Genomic DNA, 20,216 nt, shown 5'->3' with positions numbered 1-20,216 from the left:
TTTTTCTGTTCAACTATGCTCTTACTGCACTGGCAGTGTGTTTGGAATCAGTGCAATTCTGAAAAATGAAGCTGATGCATATCAGATGCTTTTCAGATGGTATTGCACAGTTGGCCAATGCTTTTCTGTGTTTATAATTCTATCGTCAATAAGATCCAGAAGACCACTGCCTGAAATGCAGCCCCACACCTGTGCTGGGTCTTTGCTGGATTTGTCCTGATTTTAGTATCTATATTCAGATACTGTTCATCTGCTGTAGATCGTTTTGTTTTTTTTCGCCTACCAGTTCTTCTTTTGCGCTCACCTTGTCCCATTTTAACAACATTTTTAAGGCCACACTGCACACAGTTTTGAGATATGCCAAGTCTTTCCTTGGGAATCATCTTAATGCAAAAATACTTTCTCATGTCTGTCAAAGTCTGTGCATTTTTCACAGATTAAATTAAAGAAATGGGATTGGTTTTTTTTTCCAGTTTTTGCGACAGGCTGCTAAACATACAATTTGAAATTGCTTCTTTGCTAAGTTCTCTGTTATGAGTAGAGACCACGTAGGCTCATCCCTTAAATTAGGTGCCTGTTCATTGCATCGTGATTCACTGATTCATCATAAGTCAGTGTTAAGTGGCTCAATAAAAAGGTAAAGTGAGGAAAGTATAAAGAAATGAGGGGTGGCTTAAGACTTTTGCACAATGCTGTGTATTCAAATGAGGTTAATTTGAATGTGGGCAGGGGATCAGATAAAGCCTAGTAAAATCACAATGGCTCCTTTCATATTATCTATTATCTATTGTCTGTTGAGAAGCTTTAGGATTTGGTCCCAAAAGATATCCTCACTTCACTCTCCACACTCTCTACTATTAAGCTGTTAAAAATTCACAAATTTAAATCATTGTTAGCTGATATGAAAAAATGTATTTTCTCCTTCCACACTGTCCATTTTTCAGTGATTAGACATGACCTTACTGTGAGAAGGTAGGCTAATAAATCTACACCATAATAAAAGATAGGCTGCTTTCATTAACCAACTGCTTTTAAATAAATTATTTGCTGTTTTCTATTTTTCTATTTCTTCAAGATGTGCTTACACTTTATGGCTTCATATTATTTGTATCCCCAGAATTAGATGCTGTTCTAGGGTTTGGTTACTCAACAGATACATTAAAAAAAAAAACAACAGCAACTCACAAAACAGCACCTGTAGACTAATCATGACCCTTAAACTGGAGAAGAATATCATTTAAAAAAAAAAACAAATACGCAGGAATTACAAACAATAAGCCCAAATGAAAGTTGTATGGGTGTATCATATCATATCATATCATATCATATCATATCATATCATATCATATCATATCATATCATATCATATCATATTTTGAGCTGCAACGAGCAGGGCCAACAAACAAAATAATGGGTTATTTATTTTTCTAAGGGTTATTTTTATTTTTCCTATTTTCAGAAATAAATGACCTGTTCTCTGCATCACCTGGGGCTGCTATTCACAGAGAGAAAAAAACAAACAGAATATTAAAGTAGGAATTTACCTATTACACTAGCGGAATAATGTTTCCTTTACAGCCCTAGTGAGGAGGTTACTTCCCAGTAAACTTCTCATAAAGCATCAAACGGCATCGGTCTCTAGAGCTCCGAGTGACGTCACTGCGGAGGATGGTGTCGTGACGTCGGCAGTTCAATACTGACATGAACTGAGTAGGAGGGAAGCGGATGCATCAGCATCAGCCAGATGTGGAGCGGTTATGGCAGGGAGGGAGGTGTGGGGGGCTTGGATCAATAGTAAAGCTCGAATAAAGCTACAGCAGCACGTTTTAATTCATGGGAACCAATATTACAAATATTGATAAGGACTGATAATTTGTCATTTTGGTGAATCAGAGAGAGAGACATGCTTTTGATTTTGTGTTGAAGAAGCGCGTGATTTGATTTGATTAGGACATACACAACTAATAAAGAGTGAGTGGAAATGCTGTGGAATAGTCTGGGCGGGAGAGTGGGGGTGTAGCCCGTGAGGCTGTGGTAATATCAGAGAGAGAGAGGTGGGGGGAGAGAGACGCGGGTGGACAGTGTGATGCTGCGCGTTATCTACTGGCTAAATGAGGGTTGTCTTTCCCAGTTTAGGCAGCAGGGCTTCTCCACCCTTTCCAGTAAGGATCAGTAATTTACACGACAACAGCAGGGCGCCTGTCGGATCTCCACTGGACCCTGCGCTGCTGGATCTCCCACAGTGCTTCTGCTGCTACTGCTGCTTCATCACCAAGCGCTTAACGCCGAAGGAGGACGAGGTCTGGTTTCTGTGCCATGTGCAGAACAACATGTATGTGTGAATTCACGCGGTGACAGCGGAAGGGGGAATGGAGCAGTTGTCATCAAATTCCTGCAGACGCACCGACGGTGATACTGTGGAGGCTGTCGTGTAGTGAAAAGACCTTCATACGCAGCGGCCAATCCTAGAGATTTCGGGAGGTTTTGACAGCCAAATAAAAGGGGGGAAAAGAGGCTCAGCGGTCAGGTTTCATGTCAGCCACAACAATGGGGTAAGTGTGGTTATTATCCCACAGACTGAGTAGTTTTCTTCCCTTGTTTTCTGTTTTTACATCAGCTGCAGATGCCTCTCGGGGTATGAACTTGCCTGCCGTGAAAACACAGCAGGAAAAAAATAACGACCGGAGACTATGCGTAAAAATGTACCCAAATTCTATATCACACGCCTTGCGTGGCGTTTAATAGAGCGTGTGGTGGATGCATGTTCAAAAGGCTGTATGACGTGTGATTACGAGGTGCTCTGTTCACGGCCTTGATGTGCTGCACACTAAACAAGGCATTCATGTAACGAGACAACTTATTCATTTCCTCCATGAAGCAGGCCTGCCGTTTTCTGTGTTTAAAAAGGAAGAATAAACACAAACATAATGCTTAAACACAAACCTCATTCAGAAGTTAAGTCTAACTTCAAACTTTTAGGATCAAAATACTCTGTTAATCTGCAGTCATTCCCAAAGTGGGATTATACCGATGGGTCTTATAGGGGCTTTGGCTGTGTTTACCAAAATAAAGCAAAGTTTAAGTTCTTTGTTATTCTTTAATTCTTTAAAGAATTAAAGAATAACAAAGACACACCGCAGTATGAAAATGAGCTGCTTTATCCAGGTCCCTATGTTTACCCCCCTACTTCATTATAGGTAGTTATGAAATTCTCAAAGAAATAATGTTAAAGGGCAGCATTTGTTCTTGTATACTCCCAGTCACAGACAGTGTGATGAATTGTACATGCTGTTCCTGCTCCAGAGAAGGGTTTGAACAGTCAGAGGCTGGGGGCTGTCATATGCTGCACTGGGCTCTGTAATGACAAAAGGTGGCTTTCTGTCTCTATATGGCAGCACAGTGACCGCTGCCATGCACATCCTCAACAACAGGCTTCCATCAGTGAAACAGTCGCCTGGTGTGCACACAGCGCCGCTCATTTGCATGTCCCCTAACCCCGAGCTCAGCGGTCCATTTCCCCCACCAAGCCTGCCGTTCATTAACGGCTGTCTCCCGCAGTTCATTGTGATTAATTGCACAGCAGGGGGTAAACAATGTGGCACAGGCCACAGTGCGATTCTAAGGCATCAGCCAAAACTCCTGCATTAACTATTTACAATACTCTGGAGGCCTCACAGTCGCCCACTCTGCCCTCCCACAGTGTGGGCTGCACATCATTCAGCCATGTCCCACTCAGCTTCAGCTCTCCACCGGGCTCTGCCATACTGGTGACTAAGTTACTGTTATGCAACTGACTCAATGACTCAATTGATCTGCAGTTGGACTAATTGTAAACTCGGATTAAAAGCACCGCGCCGCTTGCAGAGTCTGAATAGGTTCAGATAGGGTGTAGTACACAGACAGATAAAGTTATATTTAACTTCCGGCCTCGAGTGGTTTTATTCCAAGCTTTCCCCCAGCGCCGATGGTGATGGCACAGAGGATAACATTAGAGATGTCTATCAACACCTTCTCTGGTATTCACTCACTTCCTTTTGCAAATACAATCGATGCACAGACAGACTTGTTTCTCTCTCTGTCTTTGCCTTTGCTCGTTTGCACATGTTTGTGTGTGTGAGAGAGACAGAGAGAGAGTATGTGTGTTTACAAGCGCAAACACACACACACTTTAGGTAACCCAACTATTCCCAGTAGACGGCGCAACAGTGACTTGTCCCATTATTAACCTCTCTCCACCTTAAGTAAGATCTACTCCATCTCAAGCTCTTTTCTGTTCAAATAATGGAAAACGCTGGAAATCAGGACATCTTCTATGGGGTGTAGGTGGCAAGGGAAAGTGAGATCTCTTGAGATGGGGTTGTCTCATTATTATGCTTCTGTTTCAGCTTTTTGCCTAGCTAGGGGCAGCTGCACAGTTGAAGGGGACACACTGGAGTAGAAACTAAAGCACAGCCTTTTGTGCTATTAAATGTGTGAGCTGAGACTGGAAACCGTGCCCACATCTGTGCATCAAACCCCTGAAGCACAAGAGGCGGTGTAGGCAACACCTTTTTCCACTCCCGGAAATCCAGATGTGTGTATGTACCACAGAACATTTGGTACATTCATACGCATGGTGTGCACCATAGCTTGGCATATCTTAAAGGGTGCAGTGGTTCACCCCCTATTTTTCCCCCCAGTTTGTCACATTTTGTACAATTCAGTGTTTAAATTCCCAATCCACAAATGTAGCACTCATTGCCATGAAAAGATTTTTCTACTATTTAGAAGTAGTTACAGTGAAATCTGCACACAAGAATGGAGTGAGCATTACTGAGCCTCACAAAGACGCTTCTTCTGTTAGGAGATGTTTTTCAGATCTATTTTTATTCACTCCTATTGTGCTGGAGTGAAGGCAGACACAGCTCAAAACTTGTGAAAATAAAATCAGAACTATCAAAATAGTAGTATGAATAGGATTCACCCTTTAATTCACAACACCCTTGGGGTAGGTGACCTGCCCCCGTCAATTAATTTGTAGATAGGACTTCTATAAACGCCAAATCTGAAACGTGTTCCTTATCAAATGCTTAGAAAACTGCTCAGCATTAACCCCGTAAAGCCTGAACCATGAAATTATTGCCAGAAAATTCTAATTTTTGAACCTTCTGACAAATTCAAACAAACAAACAAACGAACAAAAAAAGAAATATCAGTTTGCATATTTGATTTTTGTTTTCTATAATTTCAGCTACATTTTGTAGAGAAAAAAAATCACACCCATGATGTAGAGGTCTCAAAAACTCATGTGTCAAATGTGAGAGGCAGTAATTTAAAGGGATTTACTGTGGTTTTTCTTCTTTACTGTTATAATGGATGGTCATATTAAATATGGCCAAAATCTCAAATAATGAAGTCAGCACATGTGCAAATAATCCATGTGAACTAAGACGTCAGACTTTAGTCTGCTCAAAATGCAGATTCAGAAGTTTTTTTGCTGCTTTTGGCTCCCTCTGTTAAAGAGAAGGGGCAGCCACAATATGATCATTTCATTTTTCAGATAGAGAGTAACCCGAAGGCCCTGCACAAGATAAATGAGCATTATTTTGAGCTGTGACTCATGCAAAGCTCCTCTAGCATAGTACCAGAAGATTATGATGATTATGGAGCTGGGAATGACAACACCAGCTCCCTTTTAAAGTCTCATTTCATACCGTATTAAAAACTGAACAAGTATTATCTCTCCATCGTTATGGAGAGATAATACATACAATGAAGTCAGCAGAGTGTCTCGGGCACACAACCTACTCGTGAAGCCGCTTGACACTTTGGCGTGCTTGTGTTGTGTTCCCGAGCTGCTCAGATTTGAGCAGCTCACAGTCGGTTCGCATGCTCGTTTCTGCCACACTGTGTTGCAGTTAAAGCTTCCCACTCTTCTTGTCTTCTCCTACTGGAAGATGAGTGGATTTATCAGTTCTCGAGCTTCTCCTACATTTATCACCTCCTCCACATTTTCCTCATCCCTCCCTTCTTCTCTCACTTTATCACTCTTCCTCCCTCAGTCATTCTGCCGGCCCCGTCTTTCTCTCTGTCTTAACATTCATGTTCCATCACCTGCCCTTGTGTCACGCAGTGTACTCTGCATGCTAAACGCCCCCTCCTTCTCCTCCTCCTCTTCTTCTTCTTCCTCTGTGTTTTTCTTCCTCCTCCACACTTTCTTCCTTCCCACTCACTCACATCCCACTGAATGCCCCCCCCCCCCACCCCCCCCAGCATATATTTACTTAGTTCATTGGTGATGGGAAGTAGGTAGGGTCTCATACCTTTCCTTGCAGCTTTTGTAGGCACTTTCAGTGCGTGTCCCCTGTTGATAAAACAGAGTTCATTGCTGGAGTGCAAGAGGATCAGCACGTACTGAACTGACCTTCATGCCATCCCATAACTGCTAACTATGCCAGGCTATTGGCTCAGGGCAGATCACTGTAGACAACAAAAAGGACTGCAATGGGGGAATGCATGATGAATCTGAAGCCATTATGGACTGGGCCATCTTTTAAAGGAAGGCAGAAGACTCGAGAAATGATTCTTATGCACATTTTGCAATCAAATTCCCTCATTTATTTTGCTTTCTTTTAAAAGTTCAATTGTAGGAGTGAGTTCTGTTTTTTCTTTCTTTCTTGACAACTAGTGGGTGTCATTTTGGAACAAAACTCTTTGGCAAAGGCATTTATGTAAAAATGAAAGCCCAAGAACAAGTCTGTGTTCGGCACGCACACGCACACAATCAAACGACAAGGAGAGGAAAATTTGCCACAGCTTCATCAAATTATGCAATGAAAAACGACGCGAGTTGCCAAAGCGGCTATTGCACGGATCATACCGACAGGCCGTGGTTGTGTGATGTGTGCTGGGAGAGAGTTGAAATGACTCACAGTACCGCCACTTACACTGCTGTCGATGATTATGATAATTCGTGCACAGCACTCCACAAGCAGCTTTGTGGAGCGGTATTAATCATCCCAGATTCACTCCCTGACTTCCTATACTCCACACTCCCCCCCCATCATTCTCCTTTCTGCCTTTTCTCTTCCTTTCCCCTGTCTTCGTGTTTTTCTGTCTTTCCCAGTCTTGGCTAATCACACACAGGAGGGGTGCTGCTGTTGAATTTTAATATTCATTTATACAGCAAGCCTTTGATGTCCCCCATCACCCCCACAGTGCAGTGTAAGCACTTCTCTATCTCGTTCTCTGCCAGCACTGCCAGCCCAGAATATCTCCCTCAGCACCCTGCACTTTGAGTTTGTGTGTGTACTGACTGTAGATATTACCCAAGAAGCCCCAACAATGGTGCAATATACGAGGGCACTGTAGGAGCAAAAGGGGAGAGGAGGGGGTAAGTGAATGAAGGGTGAAGGTTGCACAGGGGTGATGGGTTGTCTAAAAATATTTTTTTTTAAATGACTGTTATATAATTTTCAGCCCTAATAGGGGCTAATCTAAGCCCTGGCTTGAACGTCACACAGAGGTCAAATAGGAATTAAGACATCTCAGATAAAACCGTAATAGGGGGCTGGACATGTGGAGATGATCTACACAAACGCAGACCCCTTCCATGCACACACACAAGGATGCAGATTTAAAATCCCATCATGTTTGTGTCGTTGCTTTTGTATGTTTGTGTGTGTGGAAACTGCAGCTCAGTGGGGTGTGTCTATGCTAGTTAACTGTGGCCTACTGTCTATATTTAGCCTGAAACCCTCTCCTTCCCTCCTGTGTGACCCTCGCTTGGTGCTGCAGGCATTCCCATATCAGAGCACAGAGACGGGGTGCTGTCTTGCAAAGAAAGAAGGACAGAGTGTGTTCTGGGTAGACATCCAATATGAGAGGAAGTTTAGGTTTAACATGTATGATTGAATTCAGTTGAGCCAGCTTCTCATTCGTATACAAGTCACTGAGTATGTAGTAACTCGGTGACAGCCTCTGTGTCTGTGGTGTAACTATGGAGGATGGCGAGCTGGTTGTTCATTTACCCAGGCGATCTGACTCCCCTGTGGGCAACAGGGGTTTCGTTGCCGGCGGCGGGTTTGGTGAGACGTTGGTGTTGCGGCACAAAGAGGTTCACCACTTCTTCTTCGTTCCCTTCAGGGAGCAGCCCATCTACAGCACGCGGGCTCACGTCTTCCAGATCGATCCCAACACTAAGAAGAACTGGCTGCCCACCAGCAAGCATGCCGTCACGGTTTCCTACTTCTACGACAGCACGCGCAACGTCTACCGCATCATCAGCCTGGACGGCACCAAGGTGAGCGGCTCATCCGGGTTGCTGATTCACGTCTTACCCCAAATCTTGCATATGAAACACCGGCTGCTTTTCATTTTTGCCAACTGGTGTGGTTTTATTATGATGTTCCAGATGTTTCAGTGTAATTACCTCATCACTCATCAAACAGGCTTCACTGCAATTCACTGAGTTTTAATGGTGTTTATAATTTATTATATTTGGAAACTAATGTGCAAACACCTCTTAAGAGAGCTCAGGGTTTGTAGGACGTCCCGAGACCGGCAGCTCATGTTTCACTCATGCAACTGCTCTTTAGTGTCTTTCTGCACTTCTATACTTATATCTTAGAATATTCTTTTTGTTAGATATCCAGGAGGGGCACTTGATGTGATTGGCCCTAGCTTTGCATGACTAGGGGCAGATTGGAGCTCTTTATAGGCACTGCACACATGCACGCCCCCTGCCTGTTACGGAGAAAGGAGGGGTGAAGCTAAATTAGAAAAACAGATGACAGTGTGAGGAGAAAAAGAAATAGAAACAAGGAGACACATACAGAAAAGAAGCCAGGTCTTCAACACGGTCAATTTAGCAATCGTCTCATATCATCCAGCACAAAATAGATAGCTAAGTTCAACTGTTATGTAACACACACTCAGTGACTTCTCCCCTTCACTAATAAAGCATCGTGCATTGATGCCAACTAGAATGCCAAGCATTACACAACACTGCTAATTGATCAGCCATTAATTTGTCCTACATTAGTGTTTTTTAACAAAGCCAGCTGAATTATGTAAAAGAGGTACACTTCAATTCTGGTTCATGGAAAATGGAGGAAAAGGCTAAAGATTTTTGGTGGGGTTTTTTTTCTTTTCTCTAGTCCGTCTCTCAGTATTTTCTGACTTTGACAATCCCTCTGTTGCATTGAGTCTCTTTGTTTTCCATTGAAGATGTGAATCTCTATAAACCAATCATTTTAAATTTTTTTTTCTCAATCGTCTTCATTCGGCTGGATCCTTTAAAGGTCGCCGCAGCAGATCATCTACCTCCATTTCACCCCATCCTTAGCATCCTCCTCTGTTCCACATCCCTCTGCGTGTCCTTTTTCACTATATCCATTAAATGTCCTCCCTTTATCCAATATATCCACTATCCCTCATGCACATGTTAAAAACCATCTCAACTTTGCCTCTCTAACATTGTCTCCAAACTTTTAAATCTGAGCTTTCCCTCTGATCTTCTCATTTCTAATCCTGGTCACTCCTGATGAAAACAGTTACACTTAAAGAATCTTAATAATCTATTTAAAATGCCTGGATACTGTAGTGTCATTAATAGTGTTATTAATATCAGTGTATTTGTTAAAAGCCACGTTCAGTGTTTGTGGGATTGTCTGTAAATGGAAGCTGCTATCTGTACTAGTAATAAAAAACAACAACAAAGACATGTCACCATCATGTTCTGAACTGCACATTCATATTTTTTATTGTTTAAAAAAAAAAGATTTAGGTCTAGAGGGGATCTATAAGGCACACAGTACCACAGTATTTCTTTAGATTAGGCGAAAGGTTGTATTTTTAGAATCAAATAGTTATTTGTTCTATAAAATGAGAGAAACTGAGAAGTGAAATAGTCAAAAATTGAATTAGTTGAAGAAACACTTTGATATTTTATTTTGAAAAGCAAAGATACCTTCACAAAGACCTGAAATAGTTAGTTACTTACAATCAAAGATCCAAAAAGTTGATTCTGTTCATCTGAGCACGTATCAGGATATAATCGAACAGAGTCACTCTGGATCAAGATGTAAATAAGAAAAATAAAGAAACTAGGCTTTTAGCTAATGTGTGTGCCACATACATACAATGGAGAGTTTCACCAGCGTTCTCACTTTAAATCTTTCTAGCGCTCTATTTGACACCTCCTGTCGCGATACACACAGTTAATTTGATGCATATTAAGTGGGTCTGCTCTTTTTATTTTCAGGCAATAATCAACAGCACCATCAGCCCCAACATGACGTTCACAAAGACCTCACAGAAATTTGGGCAGTGGGCGGACAGCCGAGCTAACACTGTCTATGGACTGGGATTCTCCACTGAGCATCATCTATCCAAGGTACCACCCCTATCCACCCAAACACTACACACACACACACACACACACACACACACACACACACACACACACACACACACACACACACACACACACATTACTTTACTACCAAACTCAGCAGTACAGACACGTCGTCTGTGCCAGGAAGGCAAGGATAACGAGGCTGTTAACAATACTTATAAGCATTCCTTGTTTTATACCGCACAATAACGCGGTGTGGTCATGTGACCTGAAGGTTGCTGAAGGTCAAGTGTTCTTTTCCTCCATCTCAAAATCCCTCAAACAAATTTCTCGCTCATGCTTCGTCATTATAAAACTCCCGTTAGCAGAAAAGATAGGATCCAGTGGTTGTGCACTTTGCATTTCACATGCTGGTTTACACCGACTGGCTTCAGTGTATTTATCATGAGAAGAACTACATAACCTGTTCTCTTTTTGGCTCTTTTTTTGGCTCATGGCTTAAGAAAGGGGCCAAAACTCTGGATTTCTCAGCCTCGTATGCTCTTAATTTGACGTTTACTTTGGAAATGGAGCACTTCGGCAAGGACTAAAGGTGCTGTGCACAGCAGTTTGTCACTAACTGGACTCTGCTCAGTGGCCAGGTACCAAATTATCCAATTATGTGTCTGTAAGGTAGCCGGTTGCTGTATTACAGTAAGACAACTGCTTGGTACCACTGAATCTTATCGTGAGTTTATGCAAGTATAATTTATAATCTTAATAAGACATTGTACATAAATAAAGCTTACAATAACCTGGACAGTCAGTTCAGTTCATCCATCCAGCCATTTGTTTCCACTTACCTAATTCTGGGCTGCAGGGTGACTGGACCCTGTCCAGTCTGTTATAGGGCGAGAGGAAGGGTACACCTAACCTCAATACAGAGGATGAAAAAGTAACAATAATAATAATGATGATGATCAACAACATACTTTTCTCAAGTTACTTGCAAATGCTCAACATCAGTGCTTTAACCAACTTGCAGGCAGTTAGACTGTGAACAGGAACTCTCTGAGAAATACCTGCCAGCCAAGTGGAAGTATTTTCTTTGTTTCAAATTAGAAATAATCTAATTCACTTCTCAGATGACCACAGTGCCAAAACTCCTGAAGCACTTTAACTAAACTTATGCATTTAAAGCACAGAACCAGGACTATTATATTGCACTGAAGTAAAATGATATTGAGTTACTTATTGCAACTCCACTAATGGCGGACACAAGACCGACTTCAGCTGAGTCAATTTGATTTCCTCACCACTCAGCCCTCTGCAGTACTGTATATACTAAATTAGTGTGGGAGTCGCATCAGTGATGAACCACACCCTAAAGGGACATTGGGGAGGTGGGCTAGTGTGTATGTGCCAGAGTGTTTATATTTGCTCAAAGCCCCTCAGCTGAGCTCGCCTTACCGCTTCAGCCTGGCTGAATGTATCTTTGCTCTCGACCAAAATAACCCAAGAGATCAACTTCAGCCGCTGACAACTTCTCATTACAGGAAAAGTCTAAGAGGAAAATGGCACAGTTTGGTTAGCTCTAAGTATGTGCGTGCGTGTCCAATGGAAAGATTGTCATTGGAGACCCCGCTGGGTCATATTTCTGCAGAGGAATTATGGGTAATTCTTCTCCAAATGCAACTGCAGTTTTTTAATGGAAACAGCTTCTCTCTATACGTCACAGGACTAATACATACTGAGCTCTTTCTTTCTCTCACAGTCCATTTAAGTCGATATATTGTGCACATACAGATGCATACATACTGCACAGATTAAGCCACATTATTGTAGGAAGTACAGCACACAATCACTCACGCACTTGTCCTCTGTGTCCAGTTTGCAGAGAAGTTTGCAGAATATAAAGAAGCAGCAAGACTCGCTAAGGAGAAGAGTCAAGAAAAGATGGACATGGCCACATCTCCTTCTCAGGTATGTTCAGTATGCCCTAACTTAATCACAACACCACCACAACAGTACTCTTACACGACTACTCATGACTACTGTCACAGTCATGTTGAGTAATAAACAGTTATAAGCAGGAAAAACAATAATTTTACCTTAAATTATATTTTATTTTACCAATTTTTATCTGTAAAAAAACTAAAATAAATAAATGAATAAATAAATAAAAACAAACAAGCAACACCTCTCCCCCAAAACTTACATATAAATGCCCATGGTAGTCTGTTGTTAGGTGGTGTCATGGTCCTGAGTCTGAGGACTCAGTGTTTTGTGTTTCCTTATGCTTTTGTTCATTCCGAGTGTGTATTCTGTTGTGATTTTGCCATTTGTTAGGTTTCTGTTCTTTGCCTGCCTGCTCCCACTTCTCTGTGTTCCCTCTGTCTGTCCATGGTGTTATTGTGTCTGCTCATGAGTCTGCCTGTCATGTTCAGTGTCCTGTCTGATTCTCTGTGTCTGTTAGTTTCCTGTTTTATTCTGAAAGTTCATGTCTCATGTCAGTGTGTTCAGTTTTACCTCTCCCCTGTCTCGTTAGCCTTATTGCTCCCAGCTGTGTCTCCCTCCTGTGGCCCATTCCCTGATTACTCCCCGTGTATTTAAGCCCTGTGTTTTCCTGTGCTCTCTGTTGCGTCGTCTGTTTAACTCCGTGTCCGTCTGCATCATTCTGTGTAACCTGGTGTTTAGTCTGCGTCTCTCCGCCATCTTTCATTGTGTATTTTGTTCCTCCCCCTGTGCGTGTTTGGTTTAAGTTGAGTTCTTTAGTTTTCCCCAGTTTAGGTTGGTTTACTCCCCGCTCTGCTCCTCCTGTTTTTGTCCCCTTATCACCTCTGCAAATAAATATTCACTCGCACCCCAGTCAGTGCCTGCATCTTGGATCCTTTACTCAATTCACCACACGACTGCTGTGCAGCCGTGACAGTACGACGCGACCACAAGATGGATCCAGCGGCCCTGACCGGGGAGAGCGACCTCACACGGGCCCTACGCCTGGTGGACTGGGTAACCCACACCTCCAATGCACGAGCGAAGGTTGTGGGGATAAATGCCGTTGAAGCAATCCTGGCCGGAAATCCCTATCTCCACCAGGTCCGGGGATTTACAGACTTACTCGCTGAGCTGCATAAAGCCCGGGAAGCGGTGCAAGCTCGGGAAGTAGCGGATTGCGCCCAGCAACAATGGACTACGACCGCCACAAAGCATCCGTCTCAGAGTCACCCACCGGAGGTTTCACGGCCCGACCCCCCAGAGGTTTTTCCCTGCCTGTCGGAGCCGTCAACGGTTGGAAGGAAACATTCGCACCACCGGCGCTTCACCCCACAGCCGGATTCAGGGACTCCTGTGCGACCAGCTGTGGTGAGTTTTAAGGACGCTGGTGCTTCTGGGACTGTGTTTTCTGGGGCTGTTCATAGTGAAAGTAGAGACAGTACACGGCGTTTACCTACCTTCGTGGTAACTGACCTCTCACAAGTTGGCATTTTCAAAACATCCATAACAGTAACTGACTGTGTTTCATCCACTCCACCACCAACTCCAGTCTCACTTCAACCAGTACATCAGCCTTTAGCCAGTTCATTAGCCCAGCCTGCATCTATGCCATTAGCCCGATCACCCGTTCCCTCCATACTGGAGGCTGTGTCTGTGCCACCCATTTTGAATCCCGTTCCTAGCACCCATTTTAAGCGGAGAGACAAACCCATTAAAACCACTCTAGTTTCTCAGAAACTGGCTAATTTAGAGACTGTTACTCGCCCCAGGGCCTCCCCAGAGGCTGGGTCTCAGCCCCCAGCAGACTCGGGACCCCTGGCGGTTAAGAAGCCAGCTGGGGACGGCACCCGGCCGTTGCAGCCTGAGCAGACTCAATGCTCTGTGCAGCTGCCGTCTGCCATGTGTTTGCCAGAGGCCCGCGCGCCTGCTGGTTCTGTTGCGTCCCTGCCAGAGGCCCGTGTGCCTGCTGGTTCTGTTGCGTCCCTGCCAGAGGCCCGTGTGCCTGCTGGTTCTGTTGCGTTCCTGCCAGAGGCCCGTGTGCCTGCTGGTTCTGTTGCGTTCCTGCCAGAGGCCCGTGTGCCTGCTGGTTCTGTTGCGTTCCTGCCAGAGGCCCGTGTGCCTGCTGGTTCTGTTGCGTTCCTGCCAGAGGCCCGTGTGCCTGCTGGTTCTGTTCTGTGTGTGCCAGGGGCTCCAGTGCCCACTGGGTCTGAGACTGTTTTTGCTGGGGGGCCCGAGGAGCCCGTCCAGCCTTCTGCCTCGTCAGCTGGGGGGCCCGAGGAGCCCGTCCAGCCATCAGCTGCAGTCTCATCACCAGCTGCAGTCTCATCACCCTCGCCTGCTGCGGCCTCAGAGTCTTCGGCCTCGCCTGGTCCGGTTTCAGCATCTGCTTTGGCTTCATCCTCGTCGCCTGGTCCAGCGTCTGCTTTGGCTTCATCCGGTCCAGCCTCTGCATCCTCATCATCTTCGTCTGGTCCAGCCTCTGCATCCTCGTCTGGTCCAGCCTCTGCATCCTCGTCTGGTCCAGCCTCTGCATCCTCGTCTGGTCCAGCCTCTGCATCCTCGTCTGGTCCAGCCTCTGCATCCTCGTCTGGTCCAGCCTCTGCATCCTCGTCTGGTCCAGCCTCTGCATCCTCGTCTGGTCCAGCCTCTGCATCCTCGTCTGGTCCAGCCTCTGCATCCTCGTCTGGTCCAGCCTCTGCATCCTCGTCTGGTCCAGCCTCTGCATCCTCGTCTGGTCCAGCCTCTGCATCCTCGTCTGGTCCAGCCTCTGCATCCTCGTCTGGTCCAGCCTCTGCATCCTCGTCTGGTCCAGCCTCTGCATCCTCGTCTGGTCCAGCCTCTGCATCCTCGTCTGGTCCAGCCTCTGCATCCTCGTCTGGTCCAGCCTCTGCATCCTCGTCTGGTCCAGCCTCTGCATCCTCGTCTGGTCCAGCCTCTGCATCCTCGTCTGGTCCAGCCTCTGCATCCTCGTCTGGTCCAGCCTCTGCATCCTCGTCTGGTCCAGCCTCTGCATCCTCGTCTGGTCCAGCCTCTGCATCCTCGTCTGGTCCAGCCTCTGCATCCTCGTCTGGTCCAGCCTCTGCATCCTCGTCTGGTCCAGCCTCTGCATCCTCGTCTGGTCCAGCCTCTGCATCCTCGTCTGGTCCAGCCTCTGCATCCTCGTCTGGTCCAGCCTCTGCATCCTCGTCTGGTCCAGCCTCTGCATCCTCGTCTGGTCCAGCCTCTGCATCCTCGTCTGGTCCAGCCTCTGCTTCATCATCCTCGTCTGGTCCAGCCTCTGCTTCATCATCCTCGTCTGGTCCAGCCTCTGCTTCTTCATCCTCGTCTGGTCCAGCCTCTGCTTCTTCATCCTCGTCTGGTCCAGCCTCCGTGTCTTCATCCTCGTCGCCTGTTCCGGCTCCAGCATCCTCATCAGCATCGCCTGGTCCGGCTCCAGCATCCTCATCATCCTCGCCTGGTCCAGCTTCTGCTTCAGCGTCCTCATCAGCTTCGTCTGGTCCAGCCTCCGCCTCCGCCTCGTCTGGTCCAGCCTCCGCTTCGCCTGGGGCTGCAGGGGCCACGCAGCCTTCAGGTCCCCTACTACCACCTCCACATCGTCGGTCATCTGCCAGGCCGCTTGTTGGGCATCTCCGCCACCCTGGACGCCCTCCTGAACGCCCTCCTGAACGCCGCCACTACCTTCCACGTGGCCGGCCCCCAGAGCTGTTTCCACGCCGCTGTTGCCGTCCGCACGGTCGGCCCCCAGAGCTGTTTCCACGCCGCTGTTGCCGTCTGCACGGTCGGCCCCCAGAACTGTTTCCACACCACTGCCTACTGCGTGGCCGGCCTCCGGACCTGCCCCACTGCTGCTGCCTTTCACACGGTCGGCCCCCGGAACTGAACTGTTTTGGCCTCCGGGTCGGCCCCCTGACCTTGTCCGTCTGGGCCTTTTCGGACTGTGTCCCTCCGTCCTGGACCCCCACCGCCCGCCCTGGTCGGGTCGTTTTCTGTTTTTTGGTTCGTGGGGGGGTTTTTTTGGTTTTGGTCCGTTTTTGTGTTTCTGTTGGGCTGTCGGGTGCCAGCCCTTGAGGGGGGGTACTGTCATGGTCCTGAGTCTGAGGACTCAGTGTTTTGTGTTTCCTTATGCTTTTGTTCATTCCGAGTGTGTATTCTGTTGTGATTTTGCCATTTGTTAGGTTTCTGTTCTTTGCCTGCCTGCTCCCACTTCTCTGTGTTCCCTCTGTCTGTCCATGGTGTTATTGTGTCTGCTCATGAGTCTGCCTGTCATGTTCAGTGTCCTGTCTGATTCTCTGTGTCTGTTAGTTTCCTGTTTTATTCTGAAAGTTCATGTCTCATGTCAGTGTGTTCAGTTTTACCTCTCCCCTGTCTCGTTAGCCTTATTGCTCCCAGCTGTGTCTCCCTCCTGTGGCCCATTCCCTGATTACTCCCCGTGTATTTAAGCCCTGTGTTTTCCTGTGCTCTCTGTTGCGTCGTCTGTTTAACTCCGTGTCCGTCTGCATCATTCTGTGTAACCTGGTGTTTAGTCTGCGTCTCTCCGCCATCTTTCATTGTGTATTTTGTTCCTCCCCCTGTGCGTGTTTGGTTTAAGTTGAGTTCTTTAGTTTTCCCCAGTTTAGGTTGGTTTACTCCCCGCTCTGCTCCTCCTGTTTTTGTCCCCTTATCACCTCTGCAAATAAATATTCACTCGCACCCCAGTCAGTGCCTGCATCTTGGATCCTTTACTCAATTCACCACACGGCTGCTGTGCAGCCGTGACAGGTGGTTCCTAGACAGATGTAGCTAAAATTTCATTTCCTATTGGTTTATGGACTCCAGTTTTGAAGCATTATGGTTCTGGCCATTTTAATTTGTTGTCACACATGTCACGGGTGAGGGTGGATTTGAATGAGAAACAAAAGGGCACTTCACAGCTAAAGTATCCATGCCCCCGATTAACTTTAAGTTGAAGTTTATTTATACAGGGAGTGCAGAATTATTAGGCAAGTTGTATTTTGGAGGAATAATTTTATTATTGAACAACAACCATGTTCTCAATGAACCCAAAAAACTCATTAATATCAAAGCTGAATGTTTTTGGAAGTAGTTTTTAGTTTGTTTTTAGTTTTAGCTATTTTAGGGGTATATCTGTGTGTGCAGGTGACTATTACTGTGCATAATTATTAGGCAACTTAACAAAAAACAAATATATACCCATTTCAATTATTTATTTTTACCAGTGAAACCAATATAACATCTCCACATTCACAAATATACATTTCTGACATTCAAAAACAAAACAAAAACAAATCAGCGACCAATATAGCCACCTTTCTTTGCAAGGACACTCAAAAGCCTGCCATCCATGGATTCTGTCAGTGTTTTGATCTGTTTACCATCAACATTGCGTGCAGCAGCAACCACAGCCTCCCAGACACTGTTCAGAGAGGTGTACTGTTTTCCCTCCTTGTAAATCTCACATTTGATGATGGACCACAGGTTCTTAATGGGGTTCAGATCAGGTGAACAAGGAGGCCATGTCATTAGTTTTTCTTCTTTTATACCCTTTCTTGCCAGCCACGCTGTGGAGTACTTGGACGCGTGTGATGGAGCATTGTCCTGCATGAAAATCATGTTTTTCTTGAAGGATGCAGACTTCTTCCTGTACCACTGCTTGAAGAAGGTGTCTTCCAGAAACTGGCAGTAGGACTGGGAGTTGAACTTGACTCCATCCTCAACCCGAAAAGGCCCCACAAGCTCATCTTTGATGATACCAGCCCAAACCAGTACTCCACCTCCACCTTGCTGGCGTCTGAGTCGGACTGGAGCTCTCTGCCCTTTACCAATCCAGCCACGGGCCCATCCATCTGGCCCATCAAGACTCACTCTCATTTCATCAGTCCATAAAACCTTAGAAAAACCAGTCTTGAGATATTTCTTGGCCCAGTCTTGACGTTTCAGCTTGTGTGTCTTGTTCAGTGGTGGTCGTCTTTCAGCTTTTCTTACCTTGGCCATGTCTCTGAGTATTGCACACCTTGTGCTTTTGGGCACTCCAGTGATGTTGCAGCTCTGAAATATGACCAAACTGGTGGCAAGTGGCATCTTGGCAGCTGCACGCTTGACTTTTCTCAGTTCATGGGCAGTTATTTTGCGCCTTGTTTTTTCCACACGCTTCTTGCAACCCTGTTGACTATTTTGAATGAAACGCTTGATTGTTCGATGATCACGCTTCAGAAGCTTTGCAATTTTGAGACTGCTGCATCCCTCTGCAAGATATCTCACTATTTTTGACTTTTCTGAGCCTGTCAAGTCCTTCTTTTGACCCATTTTGCCAAAGGAAAGGACGTTGCCTAATAATTATGCACACCTGATATAGGGTGTTGATGTCATTAGACCACACCCCTTCTCATTACAGAGATGCACATCACCTAATATGCTTAATTGGTAGTAGGCTTTCGAGCCTATACAGCTTGGAGTAAGACAACATGCATGAAGAGGATGATGTGGACAAAATACTCATTTGCCTAATAATTCTGCACTCCCTGTATAGCGACAAATCACAACAACAGTTGCTTCAAGGTTCTTTATACCGCAGGGTAAAGACCCTACAGTATTATGGAGAAAACACTAACAATCAGACGATTCTCTGTGAGCAAGTGCTAGGCAACAGTGGGAAGGAAAAAAATCACCTTTAACAGGAAGAAACCTCGAGTGGAACCAGACTCATGGAGGGGTATCCATCTACCATGACTAGATGGAGGAAAAAGAAGAGACAAAGGAAGGCATATGGAGACAGGGCAAACCACTCACTGTGGGAATAAGAAGACTCTTATTGTCTATTTTTTCTCTAAATGCTATCTTAATTAGAAAATTAAGCTAATGCTATATTTGAGAAGTCAATATAACAGCAACCGATCCCATGAACTCATCAGAAAAATATTTATCTGGATATAGAAGCAGGTTTATTTCCGCCAAAGCTTCAGAACAAATAGAATTAATTTTGCAGCCAAAAGAGTCGCCCTCTGCTGGCCATTAGAATGGTCGCAGGTCAATGTATTGGCTTCACTTTTCTGACCCACCAGTAACATCCATATTTTATATATAGTGTGTGGGCATAAGCTACCAGTGTGGTACATATTTTTTCTACATGTATCCGTGCCATAGATTACAAAAAAACTGTGCTCATTGTGGCGAAAAATTAGCCTGTATGCTAGCCTTTAATTTGTGGAGGAAATGATACTAATAATAGTAATAATAGAGTGTTTTAGAGTATTTGTAACTGTGCCAAAATCTGTTAACCGGCTTCATGTTTTTTCCTTATGGAGGCTAGGGGAGCAGCCTCCCGCTGTACTGCAGCCTACTATATGTGCCGCAGCCCACATAGGTTAAAACGCTACAGTACCATGTGAGGAAGTCTTTTAATGAAGCCAGGAGAATAGCTGCTCCCTCACCTGGGGTTGAAGGCTGCACTTGCAGCTCTCACCTGGGGTTGAAGGCTGCACTTGCAGCTCTCAGCACCACTTGCAGCTAGAGGCTGCGAAGCTCTACACCAGGGTCCCTGCTGAAAGGTGGTGTTTTACCCACATGCCTGCTGGCTTTTTATTCTAACTTCTAGATCCTCTCCTTTACCTCGTCTAAATGAGGTAAAATAAAAACGAATCATGAGACACAAATTATTCTACTGAAACAAGCTGAGAATAGAGCTAACTGCTATATGCTGGTCCCAATAGGCCGAATCTCAGTGGAAATGCATCTTGAACAGATATTAAATCATATACTAATGAATGCGGAGCACAAAATGTAAAACCAGGCGTAATCTTCCTCTTATCTCTCACTTCCTTCTTGCCCATTAGAGGCGTACAGGCAGCGTCATTGTGTTACTGTATTGTGCCCAAGCCCTGAGTCTTAATAGCTTTGTTTTATGTAA

At 45.3% G+C, this 20,216-nt stretch overlaps 1 protein-coding gene across 2 annotated transcripts in view; it reads left to right on the top strand.

Annotated features, from left to right (window-relative positions):
• The first annotated feature begins 2,053 nt into the window (after window positions 1-2,053).
• homer1b (homer scaffold protein 1b) overlaps window positions 2,054-20,216 on the top strand; it is a 29,816-nt gene continuing 11,653 nt past the window's right edge. Inside the window, exons 1-4 of one of the 2 annotated variants that reach the window (XM_085294204.1) lie at window positions 2,054-2,552; window positions 8,125-8,281; window positions 10,244-10,375; window positions 12,206-12,298. In XM_085294204.1, the coding sequence (XP_085150330.1) occupies window positions 2,533-2,552; window positions 8,125-8,281; window positions 10,244-10,375; window positions 12,206-12,298 (402 nt within the window). In that variant the 5' untranslated portion in view covers window positions 2,054-2,532. Of the gene's footprint in view, window positions 2,553-7,787; window positions 8,282-10,243; window positions 10,376-12,205; window positions 12,299-20,216 lie in introns of those variants that run through there. The other variant, XM_085294203.1, reaches the window with a different exon arrangement.

This window comes from Mchenga conophoros, linkage group LG12, assembly GCF_057382185.1.
Source record: "Mchenga conophoros isolate Kocher_MC1m ecotype Shallow Benthic linkage group LG12, M_conophoros_male_GT1.1, whole genome shotgun sequence".
Taxonomy (NCBI): Eukaryota; Metazoa; Chordata; class Actinopteri; order Cichliformes; family Cichlidae; genus Mchenga; species Mchenga conophoros.
Note: the sequence above shows the minus strand (reverse complement) of the source record. Positions and strands in the feature narration are given on the sequence as shown.